Source organism: Manihot esculenta, chromosome 9, assembly GCF_001659605.2.
Source record: "Manihot esculenta cultivar AM560-2 chromosome 9, M.esculenta_v8, whole genome shotgun sequence".
Classification (NCBI taxonomy): Eukaryota; Viridiplantae; Streptophyta; class Magnoliopsida; order Malpighiales; family Euphorbiaceae; genus Manihot; species Manihot esculenta.
In genome coordinates this window covers 8,866,502-8,882,863 of record NC_035169.2, presented here as the reverse complement: position 1 = coordinate 8,882,863, position 16,362 = coordinate 8,866,502, and the positions used below count along the sequence as shown (strand labels likewise).

Genomic DNA, 16,362 nt, shown 5'->3' with positions numbered 1-16,362 from the left:
CGATAAGAATCAAAAGGAGACCATAGAGTCTAATATTTCTTGCAAAAGCAATCAAATAATTGTAAGCTCAAAAACACGATAAGGATTTAGATCCATGCGAAGAATTGGAATCAAAACTAACTTCAACCAATATTACAAAGTTAATTCTCAATCTCTCGTCACAAACAATCTATCAGTTAAACAAAAGTACAATTTAACCTACACAGAGTAATCGACAGACTGCTATCCAGCAAGCTCTGGCCTGAAGGCAAAATGGGTTGAGCTGTGCAATAGCCATCGCCTGTTAGCACATATTCCCCATAGCTCATTTGCGGTTTAACTTCATTTCAGTGCGCAGAACTCTTCATCGATCAGAATAAGTCTTTATTCAATAATTGAAGATGAAACCTTTTCCTTTTCCTCAGCACTTGCACTGAAAAGGCAATCACGTTAGTATGGGTTATACCGGCTGCGCCGGTTACTGTCATTGCTACGTCTTCCACCACTTGAGCTACCAGCACCACCACTACCTCTGCCGGCCCGGGGCTGTGGTAGAGGGTTTTGCGGTTGCATTCCAGGCTGTTGCCTGGGGCAAAAAATAATGACATCAAATTGTTTGCAATAATTAATCTCCAGAACAAGGGATTCAGACTATAAACGCAGGAAACAAGTAGATCTGCAAGCCAGCTCTGCTGACAGGTCTTGTCAAATAACTTCTTTCTTCCAATGTAGCAAGACTAATAACATATTTTTGCTCTCGACATAACAAAGTACTATTCAGTTTCAAAAAAAATGCATATGGAAATTAAATGGATAACAATTACAAGAAATGCCCCAAAAAAGGGGATAGATATCCTGAACTCTATAGGCATGTCAAGTAAGAGTGAAGAAAGATTGCTGAACAAACAGGAACTGGGAAAAAAAAGGATGATCACACAGCCAAATAGCAAGGAAAGATAAACAGATATATGATGCAAATCATCGTACTGAACCGGAACATTAAAAGAAAAATGCAAAAACACACATATGTGAAGTATGATTTGTCTGGAAAATTATAGGAAAATGGCACTTACAAGACATATCCAATCCTTCCATCAGGTAAAAGCATCGGCATCATTGCCATACCAGCAGGACTTGGTCCTCTACCATAGATCATTGGCTGCAGGATTTATCCATGCGCATCAGCAGCCAAAAGTTTTGTAAGAATTTCAGTATATGCAATAGAAATGTGCCAACAAGGAAAACAAACTAATCCTTCTAAAATGCATATCTAGACTGTAGTATGCTAGATGCAAAATATCTGAGAACTCTGAATTTTGTTAGGCTTTAGTACCAAGTAGTGATAGAAATAGGAATGACCTATCAATCGCTTTTCTCCATCTTTAAATACAAAAGCATTAAGCAGCACTATTTACATCCATAACTCTAGTGTTATCCCAACAATTAAAACAAAAAAAAGGAAAAAGGAAAAAGAAAAAAGGAAAAACTCAAATTTTTTTGTTGCCTACTCCCAGACCAACTAAAAAATGCATATGCACAAGAGAGAGAGAGAGAGAGAGAGAGAGAGAGAGAGAGACTCTTACTTGTGCAAAGCCAGCAGCACCATATCCTCCACCTAGAGCACCATAGGCACCCCCAACTAAACCATATCCAAGACGGGGTGGGAAGGTTGGATGCAAGATGGACTTCTGTGAATTTAGCCCTCCAGAAGACTTCTGATCTGCTTGAGGTTTAGCAAGGGAGCACTCCAAAACTTGGCCTGTCAAATAGAGAACAGCTTCAAATGAACCACGCTGGTTCATCAGCAATGTAGAAAAATGCAAAAGAAGAGAGAAAATTACCATCAATTTCATATTTCTCAGTGTTCTTCAATGCCTTCATGGCACTCGACCTCTCTGCAAAGTGCACAAAACCAAATCTGCTCCTTTCATGCCCTGCTTTTGCAGGAGGGAGAACCACTTTTGTGACTTTTCCATGATGTTCAAACAGCTGTCTCAAACGATCCTGAGTAATATCTTTTGGTAAGTTCTTCACATACACTGCCTTGACCTGTACCCAATGCAGGAAATATGACTATAAGAAGAAGAATAAGGAGGAGGGAGGGAGGCAATAATGCCACTATCCCAGCATTCAAACAACCATCCTGCATGGATGAAATCACCAGAGAGCACAGATCAATAAATGAAGGGGAAAGAACACTATTTCAATTCCAATGCATGGGCCACCATCAACACTATTGAGTTAGGGAAAGGTGCTTAATTCTTTTTCTTATGCAAGCCACGAGCAATCCCTTAGCATAGGCACAACAAAGCACAAAATGCACAAAGGGACATTCCATTGCCTAATACAAACAACACAAGCAAATCTAGGAACCAGATAACAGAAGGAATAATGGTATTTACAAGCAGAAAAATGAGTGGTTGGTATAGATACCAAGAAGGCAATATGAGCACAGTAGTATCATTCCAAGCACTTAGATTCATAGCACTTCCATGCAAGGATAGACCAAGCCAAGACAGTATTAGAAGATAAAGGAGAACAAGACAAAGACCTGAGAAGAAGCTGAGGATCCTGCATTTTTAGGGTCAGCCCAGCTCACTGTTGGAGCATTATCATCCAGTTTAAATTTTGGGCTTGACATCTTTTTCCTCGAGTACTCTGCACAAGCATGATTATAATACTCTATGAAAGCAAATCCACGATTTCGGCTGGAATTCTGTGGGTCCTATTACCATTAAGAAGTGAAATCAACAAGCCAAACAGTTCAAGTCACAGTTTACAAATCGCCATGATGATATTCAACTTGAAAGATTGTGCTATATATCCGTGAGTCTAGAAGTTTGAAGCACACAAACCTTTAATAATTCCACAGAGATTACTCCTGGCCCAATCTTCTTTACAACATTCTTCATATCTTCCTCTTCCCAGTTTCTTGGAACATTACCAATAAACAATCGATGATTTGCTTGAGATGTTGAACATCTTATATTTTTTCCCTAGGGAAAAAAAGCAGGTTAAAAGAATGGCAAACAACAGAACTTAAACTCAAGTATGTCCAATAAATTTTCAGAGAGGACTTCAAACAGAATGCAATAGTGGACGAAATTATGCATGACACAAGCAGCATTTCAACATAAAGCAGAAATAAAATCCATTGCTGACATTACAAATAGGAAGAGAAACTATTATTTGATACCTTAAGCTCAGTATGGTTCAGATCTTCAATAGCCTTGGAAGCTAACTCCTTTGATCTGAAGGTCACAAAAGCATACCCTTTGGCCTCACCTGTATCTTTGCCCTTCATTATCCTTACCTGTTCTCAGCATATACACTGAATCAGTCTGTCTGTATAAGAAATGAAGACAAGGCACTTGTAATGACAATATATCTTACTTCTGTGACTTCTCCTATAGATTCACAAAAGCCCCTGAGATCCTCTTCAGTGGCATCATGAGGAATGCCACCAAGGTATACCTCTGATCCGTGTGGAGGGAGTGCAAGAAGTTCAGCATGCTCTTTTTCTTCAATTTCCTCCTCACTGTCTGAGCCTTTTTGTGCATCAGCCTCATTCGCTCCCTCCTCAATTTCTTCCTCTTCTTCCACCTCCTCTTCTACTTCTTCCTCTTCCTCTATCTCCTCCTCCACTTCCTCCTCTTCCTCTACTTCTTCATACTCAACTTCTTCTTCCATTATCTCCTCTTGTTCATTGTCACCATCAAGGTCAACCCCCTCCTCAGATTCCACAGGCTTTTCAGATTCATCTTTATCAGCAGCCACAGCACTACCTCTTGTCCTTGGCATCTTATGTGTCTAAGAAAACAAGCTTGCAAGGCAACTGTGAAGGAAGCACAGAAGCCAGACGCGTTCACAGAAGGAAGAGTACAAGTACGAAAAGGCGGAAACAAAATGAAAGGCCAAATGGAGTTGCAGAGTAAGATTCTCAACTGAATTTCTTCCATAAGATATGGATCCAAGGATTTCCAATGTGAATGATAATCAATTAAGGGATAAAAGTAACAGTAGTTAAAGAGACAGGCAAGAGAAAAATACGAATTATAATCAAGAGGATGATGATGCTCAACAGGTGAAAAATTTATATAACATGAAGTAGTGAATTTCTTGATATTTAGATACTGGCAGTGACCCAAAAACAACAGCCAGTTGATTGTTTAACTATCTATCTGGAAAAATGCATCCACCAAAAAGAAAGCAAAAAGACAAAAGCAAAAGAAAAGAAATGAGAATTTGAACTAACGTGATTTACATTACAAAACACAATTTCAAAATTAAGTAAGACAGCAAGATGTACAAAGAGAAAGAGGCCAGAAAATGCCCCACTTGAAAATTCATAATTAATTACATATAATGCATATAAAATGAAGGAAGCAACATAAATCCAGTTGGGTTTGATTCAAAGACAAATTATTCAAATCTCTTTTCAAGATTACAACCTTTAAGCAAAATCATTAGTCTTACGTCTATGTCACATCATTGGGCCATCTATACCACATCCAGCACACTACTTAGTGCGCAATTGTCCAATTCATCAATCTCAAAGGATGAAATTGAGGGGGGGAGGGGGGGGAGAATGACAGCATGATTGTAAGATGATAAAAGCTAAAACTAATACCAATAACTCGATTCCATTATATGATATTACTGCCTCGCTCAGTTAACAAGAAAGGAAAACAAACATATCTAAATAGGCACAATGACGCCTCAGCCTTAATCAAGCCTCAAAATTACAACCTAAATCAAAGTTCTATTATTTATGGCCAGGCATTATGCACATTTTCCTAGTAAACAAATTATTAATATAAAAAAAAAAAAAAGAAAGCAAAGTAGTAGTCAATAAAATCCTCTTGTTTCAGCTTTAAAGCGCTTCCAAATAATAACTGATCAATACTCAACAAATTCCTCGCTTCAAAACCCAGCCATTGGCAAAGATTTTAGTCCAACACCCATAAACCTAACCTGAATCTACCAGCTTCGCCAAGAACCGACAAAGAATTAGACAACTTCCAGCCTAAACAACCCACAATCCTATAAATAATACAACATAACCAAAGAAATTAAACCACGAAACCATCAATTAATTGGATCCTTTTTCGGTTTTCGATAACACATCAATGTTTGATACAATTAATTAAAGATGGAAAGAAGAAGCGGCCCAGTAGCAGTAGCAACAGCATTAAATACAAGAATGAAAGAGAAAGAATACCTGGTACGGGATGTTAATCGACCAAAATCGTAGAAAAAAGAATAAGGTAATTTGGCTGTTCCTCAACAAAAACCCTAATTTTCTGAGGTCCTCTGGCAGAGCTGTTTCAGCTCTTTGTATTTCGCGGGCCTAAGCTTTTTGGAATGCACAGACAATAGAGACTTATGGAGAGCCAATTGGCCCTTTTCTAATGTAATCCAATGGCCCAAAACGATCTGAGCCGTTCGTCCACCTGTTCATAACTTTCACAAATTTATTTTATCATATTATATGTAATCATATTGTGTAAAATAATTATTAATATTATCTTATAAAATTATTACAATTATATACGATTTGAAATTTTTTTATCAATTATTTTTAATTGAAACTATCAAGACTACATTTAATTATTAATTCATTAAAATAAACTATTTAAATTTCTATATTTTCATGCTATTGATCATCAAATTGCAATAAAACCAAATAAATCCTTGAGACGATTAAGGTTTGAAAGTTTAACTAATTTAATCGATTGAAAGTTAATTTAAAAATGGTAATATAAAATGCAATAATTGAGATTTAATAAAATTTATAATTTTTTTTTTTGAAATTAATAAAATTTATAATTTAACCTCTAACTTTTTTCAATAAAAAATAATTTAATATTTTAAATTTTTATTTAATTAATAAAATATTTTTTATTAAATTTATCGTTAATTAATCATAAATTGAAAAAGTTAACAATAAATATTTAAATTTTATATTTAAAAGTAAATAGTATATCTCATATCTGAAAATATATTTTACTAAATAGTTATACTCAATACTATGGTAAATCATGTGCATTTTATTCTTATTTGACCAACTCTTTTAATATCAACATGTAATTAAAATAAAATAGAAATATCATATGTTTTTGTTTTATTTTATTAATTTTGTAAATATATACATATAATGAGAGGAAAATTTATGATTTACAAAGAACATGGTTGAAATAAAAATGTTTATTTTAAATATTATTTTACTTAATTAAATAAAATTTTAAAAATTATATTATAATTTATTTATTTTTAAATTTAATCATGATAAACTGAAAATTTTAATTTTATTAACTAAGATTTAATATTAATATATATTATACACTATTCTTAATAAAAATATTATATTATTTTTTTATATAGTTATTAATTAAATAATTTTGATTAAAAATACATGATGTAATTAATATATATAAAGATATATTATATTATTAATATTTGATTCACTTATATAATTAAAAATTAAAATAATTACTATATATGTCTGAAATAATATATATATATATATATATTTTATTGTCCCTTGAAGCAACCCGGGGTGAATTGGGTTTATAAAAAATTTAAGGCAAAAGAACAAATTAGGAGGCAACGAGGAAGAAAATAATCAACACAAGAATTTATAGAGGTTCAGCTATCTCAAGCCTACGTCCTCTCCTCAAAGTCCACCTTGAGAGTTCAACTCCACTATCAAATCTTCTTTGGGTGAAGATTAAAACCCTTACAATCTTAGAGCAAGTCTTTGCTCTTTACAAATCTCTTTTTCACTCAAGAGCAATTCTTTGCTCAATGCCACACTCACAACAACAGAATCTCTCAACAACCTTTACTCACTCTGAAAAGCCAACAAATTACAACTCAAAACAAGCTTTCAAGAAATTAATACTTTGGCTCAAGGTTTTGAGAGAGAGATAATGAAAAATGCTGTAATCTCAATAAATATTTGCTTAGATGGTTGTTGTAACCTTTTCATATCAAAAACTCATTGTATTTATAGTTCAGTCATAAATATGGCCGTTGGGGGTGCATTAAATGCAAATAGAGTCGTTTATGTTCAGAAATAACCGTTATATCTTTCTCAGAAAAATTCAGGTTCGGCGGCCTAAGCTAAAGTTCGGCGGCCGAACCAATTTAGGTGAAGAACATCACTCTTTAAAAAAGGACTTTCGGCGGCCTAAAGTCATAGTTCGGCGGCCGAACTTGTGGGACTTTCGTCTCTGTCCCTCTCTTTCGGAAGCCGAACATTAGGCTTCGGAGGCAGACTTAAAAGCATACTTTCGATGGCCGAAGGTAATGTTCGGCGGCCGAACATAGGTGACTTTTGCCTCTGTCCTTCACTTTCGGAAGCCAAACATTTTGCTTAGGAAGCAAACCACCTTCGGCGGCCGAAAGCCAATGTTCGGCGGCCGAACATACAGGACTTTCGTCTCTGTTCCTCACTTTCGGAAGCCGAAGGATGCACTTTAGGGGGCAGGCTGAAAACACACTTTCGGCGGCCGAAAGTCAATGTTCGGCGGCCGAACATGTGGGACTTTCGTCTCTGTCCCTGACTTTCGGAAGCCGAAAGTTGGCTTTAGGGGGCAAAAAAATATTTCATTAAATTCTTTGAAAAATCATAAATTAGGCTATAAAAATCAATTTTTCAATCCGTTTGAATTTTTATAACCCATATTTTTAGATATTTGATTTTGATAAAGAATAATTTCAAAATCACTTCTTTTGAAAAATATCATTTTAGTCCCCGAAAGTCAAGTATTTAAAGAAATGGCCATATCTAAAAAACTTTTAGAAATGAAAGAAACCTTGAGCCATCACACCTAATTAATTGAAATTCACAATGAATAACTTGACAAAATATAAACAAGAAATTACTTTATGATCCATTTCTTGTGGTATGCTTCCAAAATATGCATTTTTTCCTTTTGAGATTGAAGCAATTTCGTTCTTGTTAGCAAGGGACCTACAAGCTCAACATAAACACTTTTGAAGATAATTAGTAGCATACCAATTGTTTATTAATCATCAAAACAAGGATTAGAACATTTAGGTTCAACATATATATATTTTGATGATCCCATATTTAGAGAAATAGGGTTTTATGATGGTTTTTTAGGGTTAATCCATGAGACGGATCTCGAAATTCAGAGAAATAGGATTTTATGATAGTTTTTTAAAGTTAATTTATGAGACAGATCCCTCTTTCCTTTTATTTTTTTTTTTGCTTATCAGTGATACTTAACGGTCTTCCTGCTACAGTGACATACTTTTCTGTCGGGTAGACCTATACATACGGTCCATACATACAGATCCATACGTACAGTAGTGTCAGTTTCCTTATCTATGTCAGACGGCCATTTAATTTCCTCAATGCACGTGCGAGTGGGGCTGTGAAAAGACTGGGCCTACTGCCCCTCCTCATGTCCCATCACAGAGTCAGTTTCCTTCTTGTAGGTCCTAGGCCCTACTTAGGTGCGTTTCAAACTCTGAACTAGTCCTACTTTCGTGAGTCCTAACTCAATCCAAAAAGGAACGAGACCCGACCATTATCAATATATATATATATATATATATATAATATTTTTGGATAGAATAAATTATACTTAACTAATTAAATTATTTAACTCATTGTTTGAAATCTTTAATAACTATTTAATAGTTCAAAAGAGTCGTGTATAAATTTTATGAACACTTTAATTTCTCAAACTAGTTAAAAAATATTAAATATAAAAATAATTAAAAAAAGTATATATAGACAAACACATAACGAATTAAACTTTTATTCGATCTCAAATAAATCATAAATAATTATTTTATTTATATCTTTATTTATTTATAATTTTTTATTATATATATATTATTAAATAACTTATAAAATTAAAATTAAAATTATTTAAATTTAATTATATAATTTTAATAATATAATTTATAAAATTATATAAAATATAAAGCACATTATTCAATCAATATAATAAAATCATAACATCACTAAAACTAATAAAAATCTATTTATAAAATTAATTTTTCTTATAAAATTTCAATACGATTTCAATTCAGCTTAATAAAAAATTATAAACAATTAACTAAATAATTTAATTTGATAAAATTCAATTCTTATAATATCTATTTTTTTCTTTACGTTTTGATATGATTTTTCAGTTTAGCTCCGAACCCTTAAAAATCGTGCATAACACTGGACTCAAATGCCATCTATAAAGAATACACCATAAAACACTTCAATTCCCAGAATGCGGAAGCCTCCTTTTAATCAATCAAATATGGTGGATACATCCTCTATCTTAATATTAGAAGTTCACTGACACCCATCAATCACCCCTACAGCAATAGACGTTCTCTTCCAGCAAGACCAGAAGAAAAGGAATATATGTATTGATTGGTTGTTGCTGATTCACCTGAGCAGGATGATCACCTCATTGCTCAAGAAGGAGATGATTTCAAAGATGTGGCTTGAGTGGCATGAGAAAGCATTGGTGCAAATGATTTTGGTGATGTGTTTTTCACAAGTACAACTCAACCTAAAGTTTAGTTTTTGTCTGAACCTAAACTTATTATTTACTCAAAAGACCAAAACATTGGTTCAAGAAATATCCAAAATTGTAATGAAAGCTACAAAACTGGCCAAATTTATCATCATCGACCATCTAGTTACATCAAGACCCAAAAGCACCCCAGAGCATAGATACTTGTAAAGACAAGTAATCTCAGAGGAACAAGAGCTGATATTCACCATTTGCAAGCTGACAAAGCTGATTGTAGGAATATGTATCTGCGAAAATAAGAATAGACTATTAGAAGATACAGATGGCTTATATCAACTAAAAACATGAGAAAATAGACCCAAAGAACTGAAAAGAATTTCAACCCCAAAACATATCACAAGCATAACCGCCAAGAATACTTCAAAATTAGATCAACCAAACAACCCAGACATAACCTTAGTGCCTTGTTAATTTCCAGCTTCAACACACAGCATGCGCACCAGAGGCATTAAAATTCAATTTGCTGGCTAGCTGTGACATTTGATTGTAAATGGAAAATAGACCATTAAAATTAAATAAAAAAATCAGCAAACAAGATGTTGTTTGATTGCAATTAGGTTTTTTTACCAAGGCATACAAGTACTTGTATGGTTATCTTCTGGCTTTATAGTTAGCTTCTATAAGTTATCTGCATGTCAGTAGTTGTACAACTACAACGTTCAGTGTGCAGTACAATAGCAATCAGAAGTTACTAGAGTGATGTTTGCATATTTATCCATGCTACAGACTTGTATACATAAATATCATTTGCATTGAACACCTGAACAACTCAAAAGGAACAGGCAACAGAAAGCATTTCTTTTAAAAGCAATGCAGGAGATAGGCCACTTGGCCCAAAGCAACATTAGGAAGATAATCTGGTGCAGAGAAAAAGGTCTTACCAAAAGTGTCGCCGAAGTTGGTCCATATTTCAGCTTGGATAGATTTTTCACTGTCAGCAATGCCAATAACCTCAACGAAATTTGTAAGAGGAACAGATGGTGGGGAGCCTTTAACAGTAAGCTGGTGGTCATCTGTTGATTTCCCAATGACAGTTCCACGATCAGATCCAAGAACTTGAATAACAGTTCGGACCCTCTTCCGCACATGCATGGGCAACAGCCCTCCATTGACAAAAATTGCAGGTTTCGACGTATCCATATCCTGAACGGTGATCTTATGTAAGGTTTTTACAGTAACACAGTAAATCAAACCTCAATTTTCTGAGCCTATGTAAGATTCAACTCCACCAAAGAAGTTTCGAAGTCATAAACGCTATGAGTGGGCTCCTGATTGAATTTCAATATTTCATGAATCACATCCACAAACTAGGCCTTTTAGAATTAAGCTAGCCCCTCACTAACGCATAACATCAAACAGTTAGATTACGGTTTTTGTATCGAACTCTCGCCTAAATGAAATCCAAGAAAATGATATAAAACATATGAAATTTCAGCCATTCGTTCACTACACGAAAAGATCAAAAGCGAAAAGAAATCGATCGGAAAGGAAACTCGTGATAGGGCTTAATTTGCAACTTTAAACACGAAACTTCGGGTTCATATGTTCTCTCGGAAACCAAACAACGATTATTAATATTGAAAGTTAGGGGCCGGAGTCTAACCTTGATTGTGCAGAAAAGCTTCCTCCAGAAAGGACACCGAGTCGGCGACTGAGCGATAAAGAAGAAGACAATAAGAGGAGCGCGCGAGTTCTTTTCAGTGTTTTTATCGACAATCAGAAATCAAACCAGGAAGGCACTAAAATAAATGCGGGAGAATGAATAAATTTTAGGGAAAATTAATATTTAGCGCGGTGAAATTCACTTATTATTTTTCAAAGTTTTGAAAAATGGATTAAGATGGGATTAATATTTTTATTCATTTTAACAGTTAAATATTATAAAAAAAATTAAAATATTTTAATATAAAAAAAGTAATGAATAAATTTTTTAAAATTTTATATATTAATTAATAAATTTTTTAAAATCATAGAAATCAATTAATAATTTTTAAAAAAATTATAATTATTAAATAATAAATTTAATTAAAAAATTAATCAATAAATTTTTTTAAATATTAAAAAAATTCTAATATATTTTTTAAAATCGATAAATTAACTAATAAATTTTACTCAATTATAAAAATTAAGTAATAATTTTTTAAAAAGTTTTATTATGAATCCATAATAGCCTATCAAAATATTTTTATAAATAAATCCAAAAAAACAGCATAATTAATAATATTATGAATATCTGCATTTATTAGAAAATAATTTAAAATAAAATTAGTGAAAGTTAATTAAAATGACAATTGGAGGCATGTTCAAAAAGCTCACTTTCAAGATGCGTGAGTATGATCGAGAGCACAGTGGTGGAGGGCACCGGCTACACCGCTGCAGCACCACCGGTTGTGCCGCTGCGGCACCTTCATCCTCTTTAAAAGTATTTTCCGATCGTCGGTACGGCACGTGCCCCTTGCTGTACCTTCCCTATGCCCCTGAATATCAATTGACTTGGTTGTTCCTCTAGTTTCAGACCCTTTTACCACTTTTAATACTTGGAGTGATGATTAGATGATGTCTCTTTTTGCATTTCAATATGAATTTAGCTTTAATTATAACATTGAACACTCATTTTTTAAATTTAATTTTTTATATTCTAATCGCTAATATAGCAAAATACATGACTAATCACAATTAAAAATAAATTGCTCTGTTTCATTATTATTATTATTATAACATGGTATTTAAATTAGATTTAACAAAGGTGGCAAGTGGAAAAAATACCAACCTTAACTATTTCCACAACAATAAATAAGTGGAAATGATGAATGACTAAGAGCTTATATTTAAAAAATAAAATAAAAAATAATAATGAAATATATCATGAAAATAAAATTTTTAAAAAATTGGGTAGATTGAAAAAACATCACTTCTCTCTCAATTTTCTGGTAATGGCAAATACAGCCCCAGCCACAGCAACAATAGCTGCTGAAACTATGATGGTTGTCTTGAGTGTCTGCATGGGATCCCTCCTTCCCATTTCCTTTTTCTTTTTTGTAGCCTTTTCTTCTTCCTACAAAATGAAAATTAAAAATTATATATTATATTATATATCTCCACTGATCGACAAAATAAAACTGTAAAATCTCAACTATGTAAAAATTAAAAAATAATTAATTAAAAAATGAGTTTTTTTTTTCATTTTTATTTTTGACGATCGTTTTAAGAGTGGAGAGATTTTATATTAAAATTTCAGTTTAAGTCGATTGTAAAAAAAAGAATTTTACATGTATTTATACAAGGTTGAATCAAGATCCAAAATTACCATGAGGTCCCTTGAGGTAACAATGCCAGATGACACACCATCAACTTCTAACTTCTCGTTGTGGCCAGGATGTAATTCTTTTTCAACATCAGCGGCAGGAAACTTTGAGGTTTCTGAAGCTGCGTCTGCTGCCATTTTTCTTTAAACAAGCTACCAACGTTTCTATGTTTCTGTTTTTTTTTTTTTTTTTTTTTTTTTCTCTTTATTCTTTATTTCTTTATTTGTTCAAGATAAGATGATCTAGAAAGACAAAAAAAGAAAAAATAGACCCTCAAATCTTGGATTTTAAATAACTTTTTTTCCTAACAAGTGTCATGTCCTAATGCATAGAGGTTGTTATTGTTTTATCGGGTCATAAGTCTCAACTTCCTCTAATTTCTGTTTAGAATTGCCCGAAAAATCTGTCGGAGATTTTCCTAGAAATTTGTCAAAATCGAAAATACAATCACGAAATGATCGAGCATTGTTGGGAGCCACAGAAACTGGCTCGGCTCTACAAGGCCCATAAAATTGTCTTAAACTTAATTATATTGTGTTGAAGAAACAAATTATTAGGTTCCATTAGACAGACCACATAGTTTTTGTTTGTCAATAACACAGTTGAATTCCTGAACGACTTACGAAAATTAATAAACTTTGTCTGGCAAAATTCTCTGTCTTAATGCATTCATGTTAATACAATTGAGTTGAGAATAACCCTTATGTTAAAAAATAATTTAAAATTATTTTTAATATAATTTAGTTAATAGATTTTTTAAAATTATTTTTTAAAAAATATTTAAAACAGTGTATTTTTTAGAAAACGCACTTTACAAAATAGGCTCTTAATGGGGCTGCTGCGACCGGAGAGAAGCCCTGAAGAAGGGTAAAAAGGGCCCATATAGAGTCCAAAGAGGACTATAGAGAGTAAACAGGCTCGCACACAGCGGTTCACTGATACCATAATAGAGCACAACTCCGCCAGAGTATGGTTTATTAACCAAACACAATAGGTGAGCAGCCGAGACCAAGAAGATGCTCAAGTTTCTATCGAAGGTGCGGTTTGAATTCAATGCGCGAGACCCTCGTATAGGCTCTTGTATGGAATTCTTAGCTCAATGCAACACCCGCAAGGCCAAGGAATCGAACCCCGCTTGCCAGATTTTGGTAAAGCGCCGAGTCGACGATATCCCGCCAAAAATCGGCGTCACTTTTGTCAACGGAGTCGAGGAGGTTTTTGACGGCACTACTGTTTCTGTTCAGACCTTAAGGAACTTGATTTCGGAGAAGAGTCAGCTCCTCGAGACTGAGCAAAGGTTCCGTCAAGCTGGACATGAATGGCCTGTTATTATTCCGGAGGAGGAGCTGCAACAGCCTGTTCCTGCTGCCAAGGTTAGTGTAACCGTTCCTTTTCCTCTTAACATTTTTATACTGGTCTTTGATTTGTATTTTTTTTTTTCATTTGGACTTTTCGTCGAACAATTGGTGTGGTTTCGAAGGATAAATTAATAGCGTTAGGTTTTATTAATGCTGTCAGATTTCTTACGTGATACTGATAAAATTGTTTCCTAATTAGCATTCAAGTGATGAAGCTGCAAACAAGCAAACAAAGGAGAATCGACGTGTCCGGCGTGATATCTCCGAAGCTCAAATTAGTGTTAGAATTCTTCATTGGAGCATGTGAAATTTATGTGATGTTAAATCATAACTTGTATGGAAGGAGAAATGTCCTTTTTATTCATCGAGGAGAGGCCTTGTAGCCATCTTCTCATCGAAGGTATCTCGTGGGCCTGGGACAAATTCAAGAGGTGTGTTCAAGTTCTGCTATATTTGGGAACCAATACAATCAGATTTTTATTCCTATTTGCACGTATGTGGGTTATATGTGCTCAGTATTCTTGTTTCTTAGATAGTTATCGTGTTGGACATGTGGTACCTCTTGTTACTTTTGCTCTGAATTTTTATACATGATGTCGTTGGTCATCCCTTCTGTATGTTCAATTTGATTTTTTTTTAAACTGCTCACAATTTTTTGTTTACTCTGGTCCGTTGAGAAATTGACACACTGCAACTAAAAGTTGCTCCTTCTCAAATAAAAAATAAACGGCTAAATTGTAATATCTATCTGTAGTTATATAGAAAGGAATACACGTATCACTGTTTATTTTCGCTTTGATTCAACTTCTCTCCTGTGGATGCATTCTGCATTTTGATTTTCTTTTCACTTCATCTTTTGTCCATATTCAAATATTCTAGATATCCTATCTATTGCTATCAACTCTACATGTTGATTCCTTACTACTCTGCCTATGAAAGACGTGAAGTGCAGCCTTTAATTACCAATACTCATAATCTTGCTCTGTTTTTTTTTTTTTTTAATAAGTTTAGCCATTCAATTGAGTTAAAACTTTTGTTGATAATGGTTCCTTAAACATCAGGTTTTAGAGATATAGAGAACAGTCAAACAAGAAGGGATTGATGAACGAACTGGAGACTGTAATTTAATTTAACAAACATGCTGTGCAAGAAAAGCATATTATTATTATTATTCATCAAATCAACCAGAATGGCTTTTTTATCATGACTTCTTTTTCATCATGTGGTTTTTGTATGGTAGAAAGTAGAGATGGAAATAGATGTGTGGTGTTTAAGTGCATCATCACCCAAGATTTTCTTTTGGGCAATGAACGGTTGCATTTTGTTTCACTGATTTACAGTCGCTGCTACTTGCTGACTATATGTTTAAAGCACCAGTAAAACTTGATGGTATGGTTTAGGTAGAAATTTTAGTTGCTTGAAAAATCCTTAAAAGTGTATTCTTTTGAACGGGTCATTGAGCATGAACCTGCGAATATATTGGTTTTTATATATCTGCTATATACTTTGAGGCTGGGAATTTAGATGAGATTTGAATGATGATGAAGAAGTGGAATCTCAAACAGGACCCAGACTGTAGATATGTTGAATTTAGTGGGAGAGTTCACCTCTTCTTTTCTGGAGATAAAAATCTTCCTCAAACTGAGGAAACAAGAGTGTTGGACGAGTTAGAAAATTTGGGTAAAGGACTTGATGGATTTAACAACAATGGTCAAGAAACAAGTGATGAACGACAACTGCATTTGGGCTTCTGAATGAACACTGGAGAAAGGTCAGAGGTTGTTGCGATGAAGAATATTAGGATATGTGGAGATAGTCACTTGTTTGTAGAGTTGGTCAGCAAACTTGAACCTTGCTTCTGATAACATAACATAAAAGTAATAAGGTCCGTTGGGATCATGATTGCATGTACCGCGGCTGGGATCATCACATTGATACCAATCTACACTTTCAAATCAAATCAGCTTATTACCGTCTCGCTAAGGCACCGCCATCAGCAAAAAAATATACTGTAAATTAGTCCAAATGCCGAATTGTAGATTTGTGAATTTTGTGGTTGGTCCACAAACTATCAGAGGAACTGTGTGAAATGTTGTTATGAAGAAGTGGTTGGCACCAACCTTACAAAATCATATTGCCGTTTTA

The 16,362-nt window shown here is 33.9% G+C and overlaps 4 protein-coding genes across 8 annotated transcripts; 1 reads left to right on the top strand and 3 right to left on the bottom strand.

Moving 5' to 3' along the window:
- Positions 1–5: 5 nt before the first annotated feature.
- Positions 6–5,355, bottom strand: LOC110622876 (heterogeneous nuclear ribonucleoprotein Q). 5 transcript variants are annotated; one of them, XM_021767568.2, is made up of 9 exons: positions 5,201–5,355; positions 3,373–3,931; positions 3,176–3,292; positions 2,835–2,975; positions 2,531–2,704; positions 1,821–2,028; positions 1,563–1,738; positions 1,053–1,138; positions 6–565 (listed from the first exon to the last, which is right to left on the bottom strand). In XM_021767568.2, exons 2-9 carry the CDS (start codon positions 3,778–3,780, stop codon positions 430–432), a joined length of 1,446 nt encoding a protein of 481 aa, XP_021623260.1. In that variant the 5' UTR covers positions 3,781–3,931; positions 5,201–5,355; the 3' UTR covers positions 6–429. The 5 variants fall into 5 exon arrangements, with proteins under 5 accessions (XP_021623260.1, XP_021623262.1, XP_021623261.1 ...); XM_021767570.2 differs by having other exon boundaries at positions 3,373–3,814; XM_021767569.2 differs by having other exon boundaries at positions 3,373–4,160; positions 5,201–5,351.
- A 3,848-nt stretch (positions 5,356–9,203) lies between these two features.
- LOC110622408 (replication protein A 14 kDa subunit A) lies at positions 9,204–11,314 on the bottom strand. The gene is made up of 3 exons (XM_021766899.2): positions 11,158–11,314; positions 10,436–10,697; positions 9,204–9,781 (listed from the first exon to the last, which is right to left on the bottom strand). Exons 2-3 carry the CDS (start codon positions 10,692–10,694, stop codon positions 9,717–9,719), a joined length of 324 nt encoding a protein of 107 aa, XP_021622591.1. The 5' UTR covers positions 10,695–10,697; positions 11,158–11,314; the 3' UTR covers positions 9,204–9,716.
- Positions 11,315–12,462: 1,148 nt separating this feature from the next.
- On the bottom strand, positions 12,463–12,996 carry LOC110623176. The gene is made up of 2 exons (XM_021768107.1): positions 12,862–12,996; positions 12,463–12,585 (listed from the first exon to the last, which is right to left on the bottom strand). The coding sequence occupies exons 1-2, from the start codon at positions 12,994–12,996 to the stop codon at positions 12,463–12,465; spliced, it is 258 nt and encodes an 85-aa protein (XP_021623799.1).
- Positions 12,997–13,777: 781 nt separating this feature from the next.
- LOC110622263 lies at positions 13,778–14,823 on the top strand. Its single transcript, XM_021766723.2, has 2 exons — positions 13,778–14,232; positions 14,417–14,823. Exons 1-2 carry the CDS (start codon positions 13,876–13,878, stop codon positions 14,522–14,524), a joined length of 465 nt encoding a protein of 154 aa, XP_021622415.1. The 5' UTR covers positions 13,778–13,875; the 3' UTR covers positions 14,525–14,823.
- The last annotated feature ends 1,539 nt before the right edge of the window (positions 14,824–16,362 follow it).